Source organism: Lagenorhynchus albirostris, chromosome 12 (genome assembly GCF_949774975.1).
Source record: "Lagenorhynchus albirostris chromosome 12, mLagAlb1.1, whole genome shotgun sequence".
NCBI lineage: Eukaryota > Metazoa > Chordata > Mammalia > Artiodactyla > Delphinidae > Lagenorhynchus > Lagenorhynchus albirostris.
Genome location: NC_083106.1, coordinates 917733 through 937764, shown reverse-complemented (window position 1 = coordinate 937764; position 20032 = coordinate 917733). Strand labels below are relative to the sequence as shown.

Here is a 20032-nt window from a genome sequence, read left to right as displayed (position 1 = left end):
GTGCTGTGAGGTGTGGAGCTCGTGCCCGCGGCACTGGCATCCAGGGTTAAATAGCCGGGCGGTGTCGCATGTCTCTGAAGTCCGGGGATACCGGGAACCCCTCGGGGAGGCTTTGCAGTGAATGATTCAATGAATGGCTAGAAATACAGCGTGGAGGGAAATAGGAGGGAACAAAGCTGTCCTCAGGCCTTTCTCAGAAGCACGGTTGGGTCAGGACAGGGTACTGGGTTCCTGGGGCTGTGAACGGATGTGGACCTGGGAGAAGACACCAGGACTGGCCACAAGGACATGGGACAAGAGCTCAGGGCCAGGAAAGGAAGATGCCAAACGCGTAGTTTTCCAAAGGGGGAAACTAGGCCGGCGACCTGAGGCCAGCGTCCTGAGGCCGGCAACCCCTTCCAGGAACCCACGGGGACAGGGGCCGAATGAGGCCGGGACCCTATGAGCAAAGCGCCATGGATCGTGTTGTCTCGTGTCAGTGCACAGGGGAAGCTGGGCTTATGCAGTAACAGAATAAAGCACGGAGCCTGGGACCACCGCCGACCGTGAGCCCTGAAGCCCGTCGGGAGGACGCGCGGGACTGACCGTCCCCATCGATGTCCACGGAGCAGGCGTCGCCCTCCCCGTTGCTGTCCGTGTCGATCTGCGCCGGGTTGTGCACGTAGGGGCAGTTGTCACAGCGGTCCCCAACCTCATCTTTGTCGTAGTCGAACTGACGTGGGTTGAAGACAAGCTGGCAGTTGTCCTAGAGAGAAAGTGAGGGAAGACTTTGAGAAATAGGGTAGGGGTATTTGTTGAATTGCTTATAAAATGGCTTAGCACTTACAGGCTATGTATTCAGAGTAGATCAAGATGATCAAGGCAGCGATAAAGTACCTTGGCAAAGGTAGCCATTGCTGACACTTTCTTGATATCAAAGCATTTGATAATTATTTATGCATCTGTCCCTATGAAAAATTCTGATATTTTCTATAGTAAAGGTGACCTAGCACATATTTCATGGTGAGGATAGAAACATAAACGTCAAGGGAATGAACGAATGAATGAGTTAATGGATCGGTGGAAGCCAGACGCAGTAAACCTGTGAATAAGAAGTTAGCCTCTGTCTCTGCTAGTGCTGAATTACGGACTAACGTGTCAGAGCACTTATGTTTGCAACGCTTCTCTCGGGAAATGGTAACATCTAAATTCTGCCCTAAAGGCAGGGAGTGGCAATATCGCTCATCCCAGGCAGCCCCCATCGCTGCCACCCGCCCCAGAAGCAGGGGGGATAAGTCCCTTTTATGCAACTAAAGGTAAACTAAACCACTGAAAGCGCTTCTGACAGAGCACCCCAGGCGGCTCCATGCTCGGGCTGCCTCGTGTGCTTGTGCGAAGGACAGACGTTCCCTGTCGGTGACTTTCCGTTACTAGCCCAGGAGCGCTAAACCCGGCAGTTCACGGGGACCCCTGGGTGCAGAGCACTGCGCTCCCCCACTCCTCAACCCGAGGGCAGGTGCCCAGGTGGTGCGGACCCACCTTCTCATCGCTGACGCCGTCGTTGTCATCGTCATCGTCACAGGCGTCCCCGATGCCGTCCTTGTCAAAGTCTTCTTGCCCAGAGTTAGGCAGGAGGGGGCAGTTGTCCTGCAAGCAGAGGAAGCAGGCTAGTTACAAAAACATTCCCAAGAGCCCGCTTCTTTCAGATGAGATGGTGAGGGCGGAGCCAGCGACATCACGCCAGGCACCTGTCCTCGCGGGAGCAGGACGGAGACGCCGCGGCCCCGCGTTTCCCCTCAGGTGCTGCTCTAGGACCGACATCACCACCACCAGTGAGCTGAGGCAAAAGAAGCCTGTGTCCTGAGCTCGGGATTCCTGTATGCAGCTGAATGACTGCGGGAACCAGGCGAGAATGAAAATACAGGACAGGGCAGAGCCTCCCGTCCCACTGCTTCCCACAAACTCCAAGCGTCCATCCAAAAGCCAAGGTCATAAACCTTCAACCCTCACTAGCCAACGGGTGGCCTAGAGTCTCTGTTCAGGAACCGCGGCCCAGCTCCCCAAACCATCTCCCTGATTCACCTCTGCCCAAGAAGTGGAGAATTCCCATAACGGGGGAAAAAAGTCATTTTGTTTCAGTCCAATGATATAAGGACTCAAACCCGAGCTGTACAGACACTGCAGCCTGAGGGAGCTGGAAACACCAGGAGAGGGTCCACGTGAAGGTGTTTCGATGCCATTAACACAGGTGTCCCAGAAGCCCCAGGGGTTCAAGGGGGTCAGGGGTCTCATCAGAAGCACAGCCCAGGGCCATGTCTGGAGCCAAGCTTCAACTCCAGCCCGTGAAGGAGGAGAGCATATTCCTGTGGTGTGGACACAGGTCCTGACGGAGGGACTCAGCACCTTTGCAGGGATGAGTAAGGGAACCTCTCAGACGGGGTGAGGGGGCTTCCCATGAACTGTCTTGCTTTTGCATCTGTTTGTTCCCATAAGTTATATTTAATGCAAATATAATGTGCAAATTTTGATGTGCCACCTTTTTAGTTATTAAATTCCTGTCTGAAGTGCCACAAAAATGAAAAACAAAGAGGGTGTCCTTCGCCTCGTGGACACCTTCCATTGTTCCTGCTACGGTACCAGGGCATCCTGGGTCCCTAGTGGAACTCTTCATCAGTAATCGCATCCAATAGGCACCCACTTCCTGCGGGGATTTCCAGGCTTGACACCTGACCTTGTTAGGTCAGGAAATGTGGTCAGGGAGATACGGTGAAGGTTGCAAACTTTGTCTCTGTTATTTTAAAGCAGATTCACTTTTTGTTTCAGTCAACACCTGCCATCTTTAATCAAGAGGGCGAAAGATAAAATGTAAAACTCTCTTTACTCAAAATTCACAAGAACAAATCAATATTAAATAGATTAATATATGTACATTTGCAAGTAATGTCTTTTGTGAGTTTGTACTACTTATATTTCTGAAGCTTCTAAGGTATAAAACTTCACTGAAATGTTTTGGTACACCTTGTTTAGTGGTCTGAATGGTGGTCCCCTAAATATATGCCATGTCTTAACCTCTAGAACCTGTAAATGTTACCTTATATAGCAAGAGTGGCTATCACCTTACATGGTAAAGCTAATATCACCTTATATGCAAAAGATGCGCTTGATGTGAGGGTCTTGAAAGGACGAGTTTACCCTGGAGTATCCAGATGGGCCCTAAATACAACCACGTGTGTCCTTATAAGGGCGTCAGGGGGAGTTTGAGACAGATGCACGGAGGAGCAGGCGGAAGCAGAGGTTGGGGTGGTGTGTCCACAAGCCACGGACACCTGGAGGGCCCAGAAGCTGGGAGAGGCTGGAAGGACCCTCCCCTGGGGGCTCCAGGTGAGCCCAGCCCTGCCACGCCTTGACCTCAGACTCCTGGCTCCGGACGTGAGAGGGTGCAGTCCTGCCTTTTAAAACCACCAGGTTTGTGGTCATTGGCTGCAGTGGCCCCAGCAAAGGACTCCACCCCGTTACAGGCCCTAAGGAAGCCCCACTCACCCGGGGGCCCTGACCGCTTCCTGTGTGCAGCACATGGGGGTCTTTGCAAAGAAAATTGTGTGCTAGGCTCTGTGTGACCACAGCCCGGCCCACCTGCAGACCTCAGGCCCCCACAGCCTTGGAGGAGGGTGGGGCCTGTTTACATCGCCCCACCCCCAATGATTCAAGCCTCTTTGTATCAGTTAACAAACATGTACTAGGCTCCGCGTCCTCTCCCAGCTCCCAACAATCAGCTGCTTTTCCAGAGTGGTCCTGGAATTTGCAGAAACCCACTAGGCAGACGCCTTGGAGGGGCTAGTGGGTGGGCAGTGACACCCCAGCTCCCGTCAGCTTCGGGGGTGGGGACCACGCAGAGTGCAGGGCCCACACGGAGCCTCTGACTGTTTGGACCCGTAGAGGCACCTCCAGGGCCACAGCTGCCCCGAGCTGGAACCGCTGGGGCCTGAGGAAGGGGGACCCCCTGCCACACCCTCACCTTGATGCAGTGGTAGGTGGCGTTGGTGGCGCAGACCAGGTTCTTGTTGGGCCAGCCATCCAGGTCTGAGTCCTCCCCGCAGATGAGCCCGTCGCCCGCGTAGCCCGTCTGGCACTCGCACTTGTACATGGGGTCGCTGAAGTGGCCCAGGTAGATGCACTCCGCATGCCTGTGGCAGTTGTGGCTCTTGTCCTTGCAGGGGTCCTCAGGCTCACACAGCTGCGGGAGGGCCGAGCGTGTCAGGACGCGTGCTGACCCTGACCCTGACCCTGACGGGAGGGCCGCGTGCAGGGCGCAGGGCTCCCGGCCACCCACGGGATGCTGAGGAGGGGCAGCGTCCAGAGACCCAGGGCTCTGCTCCCCTGGAAGGCCCCGAGCAACAGCAAGGTCACGTCGGGCCTCCGGTGGCGCCTGGGGTCACGGGGAGACCACGAGTCCCCACCCTGGCCCTCTGGGATGCTGTGCGTGAAAACTCAGCCCTGTGGTCCCTGCGGGTGGGGTCGCGCTGGCCGGCAGAGTGAGACCATCTCTCCCCCAGGTCGCCGTCCCTGCTCCTGTCCCGTCCACCCTCCAGTCCCAGCTCCCGCCTGACTGTCCTGCTGTCTCTAACAGGAGTTCGGAAGGCCGAGCAGCTCACCTGCTTCTCCGTCCTGGCCGCCTCCAGGCCGACGCCGAAGGGCTGGCTCCCCTTGTAGCGCGGGGGGCAGGGCAGGCAGTGGAAGCCGGGGTTGGTGTTGACGCAACGGTGCGCCTTGCTGGTCGTGAAGCATACGTCGGTGACCAGAGCGCACTGCGGGGACCAGCGGGCCAGACGTGAGCCCACGCTCCCCACCTCCGAGGCACGCCCCGCCGCCTGGGAAGGGGGCACCTACCTCGTCCAGGTCCTCGCAGTGGGTGCCGTTGCCCAGGAAGCCCAGCGGGCAAGAGCCGCAGGACCAGGACCCGTCGGGGAAGCTGCGGCACTCGGCCCCGGGGAAGCAGGGGTTGGACAAGCAGCCGTCTGCACGGAGGAAGCAGAGCAGAGTCAGCAGCCGCCACCAGGTGGCGCCGTAACGAACCCACACACGAGGCCCGGGTGATGCCCTTCACACACTCCGGGGTTCAGCTGTGGAGAAACTGAGTGAGTTAGGAAGATGCTGGGGACAGCCACCAAAAGTCACCACCTCCAAGAGTAAAGCGTCGGAGATGTAGGGGTGACGGGGCCCGCGTGCTCTGTGGCCGCACTACCTACGATGCTCCCTTCTGCGCGCCATGCTTTCTGCCTTCACGTAAAAAGGCCAGAGGAACACGAAGCAGAGCGTAAAGCTTCACGTGTGTAGAACGGATTTTTCTTCTCTGTATTTTCCAAGCATTTTTATACATTTAATCAGAATTAAAACCCAACGGTGTCTTCAAAGACGCCTGCGGCTGGAGCGTCCAGGCCCCACAACAGACGCCCGTCGGCCGAAAGGCTGGAGGCTGCGGGCCCGTCCCGTGCACACCCACCTGCGGGGCAGCTCCTCCTGTTACACATCTGATGCTCCGTGACGTCGCCGACGCAGTCCTTCCCTCCGTGCTGGGGCTCCGGGCTGTTACAGATGCGTGTCCGCTCCCGGATCCCTCCGGCACAGGTGACCGTGCAGGCCGACCATGGGGACCAGGGGCTCCACCGACCATCGACTGGGGGAGAGAGGACAGAGGGGTCACTCTGGGGGCGCGGCCTGTGCTGGGGGCTCAGGACAGAGAGCCTGGGATAAGGCCACGCCTCCACACGTGGAGGAAGCCTGGTAGGAAAGTCCTCTCAGGACCATATGGTCAGGGAGGGATGAAGATGATGACAGTTCACTTGTTTCGTTTTGTCTCTGGGAAGGGAAATCACACAATCTTCTGTGCTCAGAACCTGGGACCATTGACCGGGGGCCGCTGGCTATGGGTCCACCCCTGCCACGGGCAAGAGGTGCTCACGTCTGAAAAGCTGTGCGGAGCTGAGTTTCATTTTAAAAGGCTGTCGCTCATCATCAGTACAGATAACTCAGTAGGGAGAAGACTCACAGCACAGCCTTTTCTGGGCGAAGACCCTGCCCACGTCCCAGAGCAGGCCTGGTACAGGGAGCACGTGTCCTCCCAAACCCAGGCCCCAGATGCCCCAGATGCGGGGGGCGCCTCCTGAGCCCCCTCCCATGCCTGCTGTCACTTCCCCCTCAGTCCCGGCCTATTTCTGCTCCATCGTGGATTAACTGGACTTTGTTCTGGGGAGGTCAGAGCTGAGCACCGCAATGGGCATCCACCCCAAGGCCCAGCTTCCAGAAACCAGCCGACCGAGAGGATCCCAGTGCCTTGACCTCGCGGGGCCGCGCCAGGCCTGTGTCCTGCTAAAGGCCGGCCGCGAGCCCGGACCCCGCCCTTGTCCACTCACCCGGGCAGGGCGGGCCCTGGCAGGCCTTGGTCTCGCGGCCGCTGCCCTTGCAGCTCCGCCCGCCCATCTGTGGCACTGGTGAGTTGCAGAGCCGGATGCGGGTGACATTGCCGACCCCACAGGTCACGGAACAGGAGGACCACGGCGACCAGTGGCTCCAGCCACCATCCTGCCGGACTAGCACATGGCGGGGACAAGGACATAGAGGCTCAGGGCGCTGAGGGAGAGGCGGGGCTGACCCATCCCGGGAGTCTGCCCATCAACCAGGCGGGGGTGGGGAGCCCAGCTGGGGAAGAGCAGGGTGCGTGGGCCACATGGAGCCCCTCCCAGAAAGGGCAGCAGCAGGGGGTCTCTGGACCCCCAAGACCCCAGGGGCTGGGCCCTGTCCCCCACCCCGGGCCAGCCCGGCCTCTGACACTCACTGCGGTGGTCGCACTTGCCCAGGCTGCACGACCGCGTCTGGATGGATGGCCCCAGGCAGGTGTTACTGGTGACATCGCAGGACCGCCCCCTCTGCTGGGTACCAGGCCCGCAGGTGGCAGAGCACTCCGTCCACTCCGCCCATGGGGACCAGCCGTCCTCGCCGTCTGCTGGGGGGAGCACCACTGCCCATCAGACCTCCCCGGGGACTGCCCCACACAGCAGAGCCCAGCCCTGGGCTCCGAGCTGCATGCCCCAGGTGGGTGCTGGCAGCGGGCAGACAGCAGGGCCGCCCCACGTCTGTCCCAGGGTCGGAGCGCAGGGGCCGCCCTCCCAGGAAAGGGAAGCAGGGGGATGCACAAGGAGCTTGGCCAGAAACCCAGGGTCTACTGGCAGGAAAGGGGTCTGTGGTTGCTTCTAACGGCCTCACAAAGGAGAGCGCTGAACCCTGTCTGCACAAGCTTTCGCTGGAGTTGCTAAGATGTAAGCTATTTCCACCTGCACCTCCATGTGCTGATTTATATATGGTGATGAAACTTCAATTTTTGGTTGAAATTACAGGACACTAAATTTCATTCCAAATACTTTAAATTGGAACAAGTTAAATAAAAAGGCAATTTCTTGCCAAGAAATTCTTCACAGGAAATTATCAATCTCTGAATAACAGAAAAGTTGTACCTTAATGCAAGAGATCGTTCTGGTAAATAGTAAATGCTACGATTCAACGTCTCAGAAGCAGCAAGAGAAGATTTTGAGGAGACCCTTCCTGGGCTTTTACTCAACAACGTGAAACGGCTCCCTCTGGGCAAAAGTGGGCCCTCGGGCTCCCGCAATCACACTGTTACTCTCTGTAGCAGGTCCGATTTGGTCTCTGTTTAACACCTAATATACGTCAGGCACTTTCGTACATATTGTGCTGTTTATTTTCATCCTAAACTAAGCCTGTGTCATGGGGACACTCATTCTGTATTTTACAGATGAAGAATCTGAACCCTGGAAAAGCCACATTTTGCTCAGATTCATGGAGGGGCAGAGCCTGTGCTCATGTCCGTGGGCTCCCCGAACACGGAAGCTGCCCAGCCCCGCCCGGGTCACCAGACTCAAGGACCCCCAGACCAGGATGAGGGCCAGACAGTGAAAGACAAACAGGACACGCAGAGCAGCAGCCGATTCAGTCAAGGCTGCCGGTGACACCACGAGGAAGGGGGTGGGGAGCCGGTGTGAAGGAGGCTCAGTTGCTCCAGGGTCAGCTGGGGAGGGCGATGGGGGACTCAAAACAGAGGCGGGGGCTGTGGCTTTGGATCAGCACAGAAGGGAAGGCTGAGGAGGACCAGGGCCACTGCGACCCCAGAGCCACGAGCATCTGGGCGCTTCAGGAAGACCTCGGAGCCCTGGCCCCTGCGAGACCGTCCGACACAGACCCGCATGGTCCCACAGCCGGGGCCGCTAGGGCCGAGGCCGCCGCCCGCCCGCCGGGCACTCACCGTGGAAGCAGGAGGGACAGCACTCGCCGTCCACAAACGACGGGTCGGCGCACGTGGCGGGAGGGCATCTGATCTGGTGGCAAACGGTTTTAAATTTCTGCAAGGAAAAGAGGCATTTATGTCACTCATTTAGGAACATGAACACTGACCCAGGGCTGGACTGGAAGGGTTGGCAGGAAGGCTGGAGGTCTCTGCCCACAGACCCCGCCGGTTACAGGGACGCGAGCGCATCTCTCGCCGCGCGCACGCTCCTTTCTCCGTCCGCGGAGCCGCGGGCACGGGGCCTTCCGCGCGCTGCGGGCGGGGGGACGCACAAGGTCGCAGCGGCGTCTGGTGTCCAGGCCCCCAGCAGTGGAGACCAGGTGCCAGGACATAAGGAAACTAAGCATCATGTTGTGTCGTGGGCAGTGACCCCATCCCCAGTGGCTTGTGCCGAACCCGAGGCCCTTGCAGGACCGAGTGGCCTCAAACACAAAGATGTGGGGGACCGGCCAGCCATCGGGTGACACTGGCTGCACCCTCCCCGGCTCTCTGGGCGCAGAACCACGGGGGCACTCGGGCCTCATTGGAGGTGGCCCCCTTCCCCACGCCCCACACGCGGCGCGGGGAACAGAGAGCAGGAAGCCTCCAGCCCGGGGCCGCCGCCAGGAGACCACGTGCCCGTCTCACCTTGCAGGTGCACTTGGTGCAGCTGTCCACCACCCAGGTTTCATTCTCCGCAAAGAACCTGCCGTCCTGCAAGCAGGCGGACATGTTCCTGGTCTTGGCGGGTCCTCCAATGAGCTCCCAGAGAAACCGGTTGTCATTTGACTGGAAAGTGGAGGGAAGGAGGTCAGCACAGCCACAGCAGGCTCTGCAGCCATCGCACACGGGCGGATGCAGGACGTGCAGTCGTGAAGGAGCCTCAGGCTGGACCAGGGGGGACGGGGTCCCTCCCACCACCCGCAGCTGAAAACTAAGGTTCAATTCTTGAATTCACCCATTCTTCCAAGTGTGACAGACACGGCTGTGATAGCACAACGGCAAAGGCAAACAGACATAAGCCCTGCTGTCATGGGGGTTACAGACTGCAGGAAACAATGCAAAGTTTAAAAGAAAATCAACTAGTGAAAGTTACACCATTTGTCCCCTGAGCACGTGTGTTGTCACCTCCCTCCTTCTAGGCACCCTGCTCCCGCTAACATCTCTGATCTGGGGATAATGGGCGCTTTGAGAATCACCCAAAAGATATGCCCCCCCCCGGCGCAAAATGGACAGAAACACACCATCCGGATGTTTTTGTGTGATTCAGGGAGCTGGCGAATTTCCTTAATCCCCAACTCCAATGTAGGTAAACTTCTCCAGAAGCTCTTTTCAGCTGAAAGCGAGACGCATCAGGGGCAAAGGCTCCCCCGCTCCTGTCTCGGCCTCCCTTCTGCAGCCCCTCCCCCGCCGGGACGTCCCGGACGCCACCGGCACCAGCAGGGCTGAGGCTCTGTGTCCTGAAGCAGCCAGTTAGAGGTCACACGCCACGTGCAGCTCGTGGGAAGGTCCTCCACGTTTACGAAGATCCCCGCCCAGCAGGGCCCCCGCCTGCGGGTGACCCTGGTCTCAGCGCCCCCAGCCCTGGAGGCTCCCTGAAGTGGCGAGCGCTGGGCGGGGAGGGTGCTCTCCCCCGCCCCGCCACCCCTGCCCCCACCAGGCACGTGGTAGAACATCCCAGAAGCCACACTCGTTGTGGGTAGTGCCCAGCCAGCACCCCAGCTGTGCAGAAGTGCCCCATCCAGGGCCCTTGGGTGGAGCAGAGCCTCAGGGGCCTGGGGACCCCTCCCCTCTGTATTCTTTCCCTCGGAGCCGCCCCGGGGCACAAGCTTCCTTCAGCTGAGCTCAGCCCAAGGTCTACATGGCGGGAGGATGGGCCCACGGAGGCTGCTTACTGCCAGCAACCTGCTCTGAGCCCTAAGGCGCGCTTGCTAAGACCTGAGGCACGTGTTCTGCCCCTTGACGAGCTGCGGAGAGGAGACCAATCTGCCTGTTACGGCCTCGAGGCTTCAGGGACGGGCTCGCTCTGAACACCATGTTTTAGGTGAACGCACCTCCCTCGTGTGCAGGCTTCCTGTTTCCTGGGAGACGAACCCCCAGGGTTGAAGGACTGAGAGGGAGGCTCGAGGCCGTGAGCACATTTTCCATAAGCACCCCTCCCCCGCCCTCCAGCCACACGTCCGGGACCAGCAGCCTGGTCGTCAGGGAGCCGGGTGGTTACTCCCGGCTAGCAGTGGCTAGTCGGGGGTAGTGGTGGAGTGAGTGCTGGTTAACGGTGGACAGCCGAGGTTACTCGTGGTTAGAGGAGGGTCCCCAGGGCACCCACCACTTTGCGCAGGTTCTCGTGGAGCTGGTTCACGATGACGTGCAGCCCCGACAGCTCCCTGATCAGGCTGCCCAGCTCCTCGCAGGAGTGCTCGCACACCTCCGGGCCCTTGGCCTCGCTCCGGCCCACGTGCTCCACGGAGACTGGGGGACTCAGGTGCAGCGTCTCCGTGTTCTCGCTGATGGCGTTGGCTTCGGCTGTGGGGAAGACACGGAACGGTGAGCCCGCTGGCCTCTGGCCACAGCCTGGCCGGGCCCGCAGGGCGCTACCCAGAGCACTGGAGCTACACGGGCGCCCAAGAGCCCGAGAGCTGGCGGAGGTGTTTCCCGTTGCAGCCCTGCTTGTACCAGAGGCGCTGCTAACCTCGCAGCACCGTGGGGACTGAACCCCAGACACCGCCCATGAGCAGAGCGAGCGGTCAGCTCAGGGATGGAGAGATGCGAAAAGCCAGAGACCTACAGCTGCATCACGCATCGTGCTCAAACTCACTAGAGGCAACAGTTTCCTGTTTTTCTTGTTTTTATATAAATATTTATATCATTTATTATCTAAGATAAGTTCCTTCTTTTTGTCCCCCACCCTAAACCTGTTTCCAGCCCCATATTCTCCATGAATTCCAACAACTCCTTTCACTCCTCATTTATCCCCTTTTTCCATCCCAAATGCCTTTTCATTTGGCTACTGCATGAAGGCAAATTCAGTTCTTTTCTTGCTAAATGAGTCATTTCATCATTTCCCTGCTGGCCTCATGAGACCCCGAGAAAGGCAGAATCCCAACCATGGGCTCAGAGCTCACTACCCCAGAAACAGTACAAGCGCCTGGAAGTCCCTGAACATGGGACACACACGCGGCTATGCCACTAGTTACAAAAGTGATCTGGGCAAGTGCCGAGACGGGTGTCGCCCTCGGGGGAGCCTGGCCAGCTGGGATGTGGCCGGCAAGCCAGCCCCAGCGTCCTCTTTGCAGTGATGCTCAACTGTCTCGTCCGATACATTCCATTACTGAGTTATGACCTGTCAATGTCATAATTCTGTCAGACAGTCTATGATCGAGTTTTGTTGTTTGTAAATCCTTGTTGCAACTCACACTGATACCTCAGACTCACCAGACCTAAAACCATATATAACCATACAGACATAAGCATATTAATCACATGTATGTAGAAGAATAAAAATACGGAAATAATAAAAGTGCCTGGAAGTCCCACGACCGTCTCATGGAAGATGGGCAGAGCCCTTCCTCAGGATAGGACACCCCCATTCGTGGCATGCAGGGCAGGGACCGGGGTGAGGGCCACATCCACTCTCCCCCCCATCGAAGGTCAAGTGCCCCCTTTCCTTTTCTCTGTCACAGAGACGTGCCCACCCCACCGGGTGACCGCTTCCAAGGATGCTAAGCTCTTATCTAGAGACAAGCAAGTCTCCCTCTATCAGGGCCCCCAGGACCATCTTCTCTTTCTCTGTGTCCTGTGGGATGTCAGTTAGTACTGTCTTAGCCTTTTTAGAACTTTTGCTTTTTTATGACCTCAGCTCCCCGCAAAAAATGTCTATGACCTAATCCGAAGGGGCTGATATTGGCATTTCAGCCGGAGCTGGTGGTTTGGGATGGGATGTGGTCCAGAGCTTCAGAGGCTGTGGTGCTCAGGGAGTTTGGAGCTGAGGGTGTGTGACGGGAGGCCTTATAAGGTCCTCTCACTGCACAGGCCACCAAAAGTCACAGTTTCATTTCTTTCCTTTCCTGAACTCAACTGGCCGACTGTGGAAAGACGCACAGACTGAAAGGTGGGCGGCCTCGGATGGAGAGACCCGGATGATGCCTGCAGTGCCGGCGCTCGGGGCTTCCGGCTCTGAGCCGTCAAGCCAGCCCTCCGGGCGCTCCGGGGGCAAGGGCTGGGTCACCAGCCGCGACTGCGCATTACAGACATCAGATCCTACGCGTCCTCACGCGCGGATCCACACGAGTACAGTTTATGTTTCCTTACAGCTGACACGAAGAAGCCTCTTAATGGAAGTAAGTCGGAAAATGGGATCACGTGGCAGATAAGAGCCTCCTGTGTGGGACGCGGCCTGGGGGCGGGAGGTGCGCTGCTCTGATGCTCACAGGCCACTCCCCCGACCATTAGCGGCCCTCCTGGCACCCCGCTTCTTTATTTGTAAAGTGAGGGAAGTGGATAAGCCCAACTCAAGGGGTTTTGAAGATGAAATGACACAATGCATTCAAAAAGCCCCAGCACAGTGACCTTCAAATACCAAATGCTCAAGACAATGTTGACAAATTATGGTTGAATGTAAATTCAAAATGCAATTAACAGACAGCGTGGGATTACCTGTCAGTGATGCCAGTGGCGTCCATTTTCATAATAAGGCTGTACCAACAGTTGTGAATAGTATAAAAAACTTCCATAAACCAAACTGGACAAACGTCTCTGGTTTATCTTACTAAGTTGATCTTCCCACATCAGTAGACTGGAATAGTCGCATGTATTTAAAATCATGTTAAAATGCCAGGGGTTTATTTTTTGGCATGTAAAATGGATTCTATTGGATAATTAAAATATATTCATAATTAATCCTTCAAGCAATGTATTGTTTCAGAGGCCAACACATCCCAGCTGACCAGCGAGCTCATTCAAGGCCATGGCAGCACTTGAAACATATTCCAACATGTTTACTTATGTCCCACCGGCCCCTCCCCACACACCAGAGGAGGAACCCATCAGAGGTGGGACATGGGGCACCACACGCAGCCCAGACACCTACCTCCCTGGCTTTGCTGACAACCTTTCTTGCTCAGAAGATCTTCCACAGAGTTTTCAAACACTAAGTAGACGTTCTGCAGCAAACCCTGAAATATGTACAAGGAAAGAAACAGAGATGGATAAACAGCAAATGTTCGACGCCACGTTAAACGATATTTCAAAAATACAGGATGTAACCTTACAGCAGCGAGAACATTTTCGTCTGTGCTTTTGCTCTCAGCAGGTCTGAAATCTCATTAATGGGTTATCTGTGTGTTGCTTTGAAGCTTCGTTTGAGGCAAGAGGCAGACAGTGGGGTTGACCCGAGGAGAAGGAAGAGTGTCTTAGAGAAGGGGCGGTGGCCCCCAGAGGGATGGCAAGGGTTGTCTTCTGAACACGCTCAGGGGACAGCGGGGGCCACACTCTCTCCGCAGGGGACTCTGCGGGTGCCTGGTGTTCCCGCACGCGGCCATGGGTCTCGGGAACGTGCACTGTTCCAACCACAGAACAGACGGTACAGCTATGAGACCAGGCCGTCCTCCCGGTGACAGTGAGGGGCTTGTCCCAGTGGGGCCAGTCGGCCACGTGGGCCTGGGGGGCTTCCTGACAATGGCCAGAGACCACGACCAGCATCTCTAGGCCTTTACTGAAATAACTGAGTCTAATCATACGTTTATTTCCAAAGAATACACACACACCTGGAGGAGAATAGTTACTAACCCTCCACTGCAGGTTCTAAACACTTGCATTTAGAGAGATCCTCTTGTAAAAACTATTATAACTGAGGTGAACATGGAACTAACTATTCCCTCATAAATCAATAGCCCCTTCCTTAGAAAACATAGTTTCTCTCCTGTCTTCCTGCCATGTCAGTACTGAACTGGAATCTGGGGCTCTGGGGTTATAGACACATTTGCATGGGGCTGCTTCCTCAATCATCAAATGAGTCTTCACTCAGGAAATCGCTGACCATTTGTGCAGCTGAGAAAGGGCACCTATGCCAGCGTGCTCTGCTCCTTCCTGGTTCAGAAAGCCGTGTGTGCCGTGTGTGCACGTAAGAGCGTCTACGAGTGTGTGTGCAAGCATGTGTATACGTGTATAGTCCGTGCACGTGTACGATTGCATGTGCCGGTGGGTGTGCATGGTGCACGTGGAGTTTGTGTGGGTAGGTGCACGTGTGTCTGCTTCTCCAAGGCCACACCCGACCCCTGCACAAGGCAGCGCACTAAGCGGGGCCCTCGGCGGCGTCCCGCACAACCTACCCGGAAGTGACTCTCTCGGGCGGGGCCCTTGGCCACGTACATCCTGCTCTTCTCCGTCTTCAGCTGCTCGTAAAAGGGCTCGTCCAGCGTGAAGCTGTCCATCAGGTCGCAGCCCACGTAGAGGCTGTAGGTCTCTCCGGTCACCTGCACAGTGATGTTCTTCCAGTGGGAATCAGCCAGGCCCACGTCCTCCAGGGAGATGACGTGCTGGGTGCCGTCCACCCAGTACGTGAGGTCCAGGGTGTCGGCGGGGCCGTTGGACACGATCTCGAACTGCCTGTGTGTGGCGCCTGGGCCCTCCAGCGCCAGCAGGGTGCCCCTGGACTTGCGGTCCTGCTTCAGGCTGGCCGTCAGGAAAAAGCCCTCCTTCCGCCGCATGGCCTCGGCGATCCGCCCCAGGTGCTCCGCGCTCACCGGAGGGATGTAGTCAAAGCGCACAAAGCGGTAGGCGGGCACGCTGGGGTCCGGGCCCCGGAGCTGCTTGACCCCGATGGTCTTGCGGTTGATGCTGCTGATTCTGAAGAGGTCAAAGGCGGTGTCCTCGTCCTGGTCGCCGGCTGCCGGGGAGCAGAGCAAGGGGGTCACGGGGAGCCGCAGGCACAGGCACCCTCATCTCGGGGCCCCAAGTCCCCCCTTCCTCGCCTGGGTGCTCGGGCTTTATTCCTCGAAAACCACCGCTACCTCCCCCTCAGACATCCGCTTCCACAGGACCAGCTCCGCCCTTGACCGTCAGGGGCGCTCTGCTCAGACCAGCTGACCCTTTGCCCGGCAAGCCTTCCTCCAGGACGGATGCAGCGTTCGGGTCATACTCGGTCCCACCTGCTCCCGGACCAGGACCCTGGCCGCCTGCTCTTTCCTGCTCTTCCACCCAGAGCTGAAGCTCGAAGGCGACCTTCTTTCTAGCCTCTGATTGCCCGGAAAGGCATCCCGCAGGGAAGTGCACCTCCAGTCTTGCCACTGGCGCATCATTAGAAAGCAGTTACATTTCATGTCGCTTTCTTAGATCAGCTGACTTGAGCTTGTCACGTGGGAATCCCTTATTTTGTAGAAAGACGTGCTCCCACTCAGGGCTCACCCTGCGGGGGAGCATCTGAGAGATGATGAGCCGTAAGGCCACAAATGAATGGTTTTAAGTCACCGTCTAAACTACTGGAAAGAGCTGTTGTCAGACCTCCCCAAATCCTAACACTTTAAGTCATTCACAATAATTTTCTGAACAGAAGGTTTAAACAGAGAAAAACTTTTCATCTAATACTTGGCAAATTAAAGCATTATAATACACAGTGTTGCTGATAGAAGTGTCATTTTACTACCTGCAATAGAGCTATTGCCCATATCTCAAAAATCCTTAAAATAATTAAAACCTTTGACTCAGCAATTTTACGTTGGGAAGCTATCCTAAATATATAACCACAAACTCTAGGATATATGTATCCACAGCAGTATTCCATGAGGCATCATTTATACTAGTGTAGATGGGATGTGTAAAGTAAACGGGAATTGACCTAAAAATGCTGGGCGTTACCTTCTAATGGAATATGATACAGTCGTGAAAAATCATGTTGTAAGAAAAGAAACACATGGAAAAATATTTTTGATACATTTTTAAGAGCAGAAAAAAAAGTGGGAAGGAAATAAGTTATAAAACACCAAAAAGTTTAGTATGCTGTGAATATCACATATGAAAAGAGGCAAAAAGTGCCCCAGCCCAAGACCGCATCTCCAGGTCAGACGGGCTCTTTCTCTACCACCTGGATTTTCCAAAAATAAATGATTTCCTGGCATATGGACTCAAAGGTAATTGGGGATTCATCTTAAACTAAGTTAAGGAGGTTCCATCCGGGCCTCCACTTTGCCCATCCCTCCTCCCACAGGCGAGGCTTTTGCTCTGGGAGCCCAGGTCACCGGCGGGGGGGAGGGGCCGCACTCACCCCGAGCACCGCACCAGGGCCATACGGCCAGCAGCAGTAGCGGCCACAGCATCCTGCCTCCGCCGGGCTGAACCCCTGCGAATAAATCAGACCCGTTACTTCTGAATACATGACTCAACGTCTAGTGTAGACTGGGATTTTTACTCATATGGCCATTTAAAAAGAATTCGTGTAGGAAAATCAGAACTGCCCACATGGATTTGTGGGCAGCTAAAGCTAGATAGGAAATGTGCTTTTCAAATGGATTCTTCTAACTGTAGCTGGTATTCCCTGGTCCAGCATTTGCTGGCAAGCACTATGCTAATGACGTCCTAAGTATTCATATTACTTAACCCTCATAATGACCTAGGAGGCAACAACTATTATTATCGTCTCCCTTTTACTGACGGGTAAGTGGAGTTCAGAGAAGTTAAGTGCTTGCCCAGAGCAGTGATGCTACTGAAAGGTGTAGCCAGGATGTAAACCCAGGAAGTTTGAATTCAGAAAAATGTCAGCTTGGGGAAAATGACCTTTGAAGACATTTTGTGTAAATAGCCAAGAAAAAAGCTGCACATGACTTAATTAATAGAATAAATATTAACTGTATATGCGTTAGAAGTAAACTTAGTCTGGTGGATCATAATTACAAAAACAAAAAGAGCCTTCTACTGAGTAATCATTTTTACTTTGCTCTTCTGTTTTCCTGAGGCCTGTTTTTCCATTCTTGAGGATTCTCAGTTGGCAGGCTCAGCAGACACTGGCCTAGAAGTCAGAGACTGGCCGGGAGCCCATCCACCGTTAACCCCTGCTCAGCCTCCTGGTCTCCGTGCTGAGCAGCGCACGGTCCCAACGCCCCTCCAGCGATACACTGCGTCCCGCTGAGGCGAAGCCAAGCTGAGACCCTCACCCCTCCCTGTTTAGGGCTTCAAATATCCTGAGCTTCTCAGTGATGAAGAAATCCAAGGAGTCCCCTCTACAGAAGGATTTGGAAACCTAGAACTACCCATTCCCCCCAAGATGGGGACCATCCCCTGGGCAAGCGGGGTCCATGCAGGACCCTCAGGTTTCCCCCTGGGATCCAGACACTTGCTTTCAGTCTGCCCACAGCAAGTCCAGAATTTCGCTGAGTTCCACCTGCACATCGAGGAGCCAGCTGTGTGCCCAGGCAAGCCCCCGCCGGGCCAGGCTCAGGGCTGCCTTGTCAGGCACCCTCTGTGCAACCTGGGGAAACTTACTTACCCTCTCTGGTCTCAGTCTCCTCTCCTGTAGAATGAAGAATGGGCATTTAAATTTTCTACTCATGGGGTTATTGTGAGAAATAAATCAAGCAAGTTAGTGTCTGTAAAGGCTTATGTGGCCCAGCAAGCACAGGGCGCATGGCTGTTCGTCGGAACGCGCTGTCCCATGACCACCCAGTGCAGTAGGAGTGAGGGTGTTGATAGGACTCCAGAGGGCTGAGTTACACGAGTGAAGCCTCGTAAGGGACTTGGACTAGCACTTGGCACTCAGTGAACACTACGCAAGTGTTCAGAGTAAACGGTGGGCAGGCACGTCTGCAAAGCTCAGGTCTTTTCCCCATGCAGCCTCACGTGCACCTCTGTCCCCTGCAGACAGCAGTGACCACTGCCTCTGGCAAAGACAAGCTCCATCCAAAATGTAAATTTCCAAATTCTGGAGGCTCAGCTTCCTATCAAGGGAGTACACTGAACTCTGTTGCTAACAAAATCAAATCCTCTGACTCTAAAGCAGAAGTATCAGCCCTCTGCCATCTGTCCCATCTCATCTCAGGGGATCGCGACAGCAGAAAAGAACGCAGCAGGGTCGGAGTCACGGGTATGGCTGGTACAGCCTTATCAAGTCCTGTGTTCTTAGAAGGCAACACGTATGATATCCTACGACACACGCCATAGGGACGGGGACACACGCTCCCATATCCTACGCCTCACTTCACACATTTAGTGCTTGTTTAAGGTCATATTTTTTTTCCAAAGGAAAGGTTTCCAAAGCCTTCTGCAACAGAATACCATTAGAACTTGTAAAGATCTTTTAAAATTCTTTTTATATCAACAATCAAAGCAAACATAACTTCACTGAGAAACACTCCTTCCCTCGGCCAAGAGCGCCGTGATTTCCCCAAAGGAGCCCAACTCGGATTGACAGAAGTAACGCTGTTTCCCCTCTGCCTTTTCATCTGCAAATTTTTCCCCAGACTTTCAAGAACAGCTGGAGTCCACGGGCAGCCGGAACACTCTGCACGGGCTCACTAAATACTATTCATTAAGAACGTTCAAAAGCACTTGTCAGCTGTGAAAAATGTTTAGAATTTGTCTCTATAACCTCTCCGCTTGTTTTTCACGTGCTCAGGAACAATTTTTTCTAGTTTCTTTCTCATGGCCACACCTTGATAATAAACTTTATGTGGAAATGTCTTATTTTGTAGCTGAAAACAGAAGCATCTGCCCAAGTTTCCAGGCAGGTACATTCACGAAAGTAACAAGAATCCTCAGGTGATGCGAAAGCCCAGGAGATCACAACATTATCCCTGCAAATAAAGTGCTGAAAATGAGTTTACTCGCCTCAGTTCTCCAACTGGGCGGCACAAATACAAGGTGAAGACGTGTTTGCTGTTGAGGTACTGATAGGCATGCCCCCTCCTTACTTTAAACCTCTTCTGCACTTTCTCCTTCTCCCCTCTTAGAATCAGAAAGAGCCTTTTCTGAAAATTAAACTACAATGAATTGTTTTGGTAAATTTAAAAAAAGCTCTTACCTGGTATGTGGAAAACCTGCAGGGATGATTCCTCTCAGCGTTGGGAATGGGGTCCAGGAGGTATGAGGGTCAGGGAGGAGACCCAGCCCCACTCAGCAGAGGAGCTGGGCTCAGAGCTCGGTACCCGCCGGGCAGCAGGCGCTCCTTATATGCGCTGGGTCCTGTGTGGGGCTGTCAGTCAGACACACGCGGAAGCAAGCTGAACTCACTCCTTCGGAGAAATGACATAATTCCTCCTCTGATCTCGCATTTGCTGGAGTACCGGGCACCGGTCTGGTCCAGCCTCCCCCCAACCCCGTCGCCCCACCCCTGCTCCGACCCGCAGCTGGGGGACCACAGAGGAGAAGCCAGATGAGTGAGGGGAAGACTAACTTTTCCTGTCTTCTCTCAGGAAATAAAATGCTATAAATAAAACCAGCAAGATTGGCTGGAACTCCCCTTTTTGCTTAGGAGAAAGAATGCAAGCTGTAGGCTTCAGATCTGGTTCACATTACCCAAAGTGAGAATGGTCTTTCTAAACCAAATGAGTAACAATCAATAAAACGCAAAAGGGTAAGTGGGTGGAAATGATCAGTCCACCTACTGATGAAGTTATACGGGCCAATTCATTTATCACGTGCGGAAAGTACGATATTTAATCTAAAAGGAAGTCAACACATCACCTAGATGACAGAGAAACAGGATGGGGAATTATTTGCATCCAAATTCTACTT

General features: G+C 55.0%; 1 protein-coding gene across 2 annotated transcripts in view; it reads right to left on the bottom strand.

Annotated features, from left to right (window-relative positions):
* THBS2 (thrombospondin 2) overlaps positions 1-19463 on the bottom strand; it is a 28375-nt gene extending 8912 nt beyond the window's left edge. Inside the window, exons 1-15 of one of the 2 annotated variants that reach the window (XM_060167537.1) lie at positions 19320-19463; positions 16572-16646; positions 14641-15197; positions 13401-13485; positions 10641-10837; positions 8963-9103; positions 8294-8390; positions 6812-6979; positions 6390-6566; positions 5480-5653; positions 4867-4994; positions 4632-4784; positions 3995-4213; positions 1519-1626; positions 586-745 (exon numbers count right to left, since the gene is read on the bottom strand). In XM_060167537.1, the coding sequence (XP_060023520.1) occupies positions 586-745; positions 1519-1626; positions 3995-4213; positions 4632-4784; positions 4867-4994; positions 5480-5653; positions 6390-6566; positions 6812-6979; positions 8294-8390; positions 8963-9103; positions 10641-10837; positions 13401-13485; positions 14641-15197; positions 16572-16623 (2416 nt within the window). In that variant the 5' untranslated portion in view covers positions 16624-16646; positions 19320-19463. The remainder of the gene's footprint in view (positions 1-585; positions 746-1518; positions 1627-3994; positions 4214-4631; positions 4785-4866; positions 4995-5479; positions 5654-6389; positions 6567-6811; positions 6980-8293; positions 8391-8962; positions 9104-10640; positions 10838-13400; positions 13486-14640; positions 15198-16571; positions 16647-19319) is intronic. The other variant, XM_060167538.1, reaches the window with a different exon arrangement.
* Positions 19464-20032: the final 569 nt, after the last annotated feature.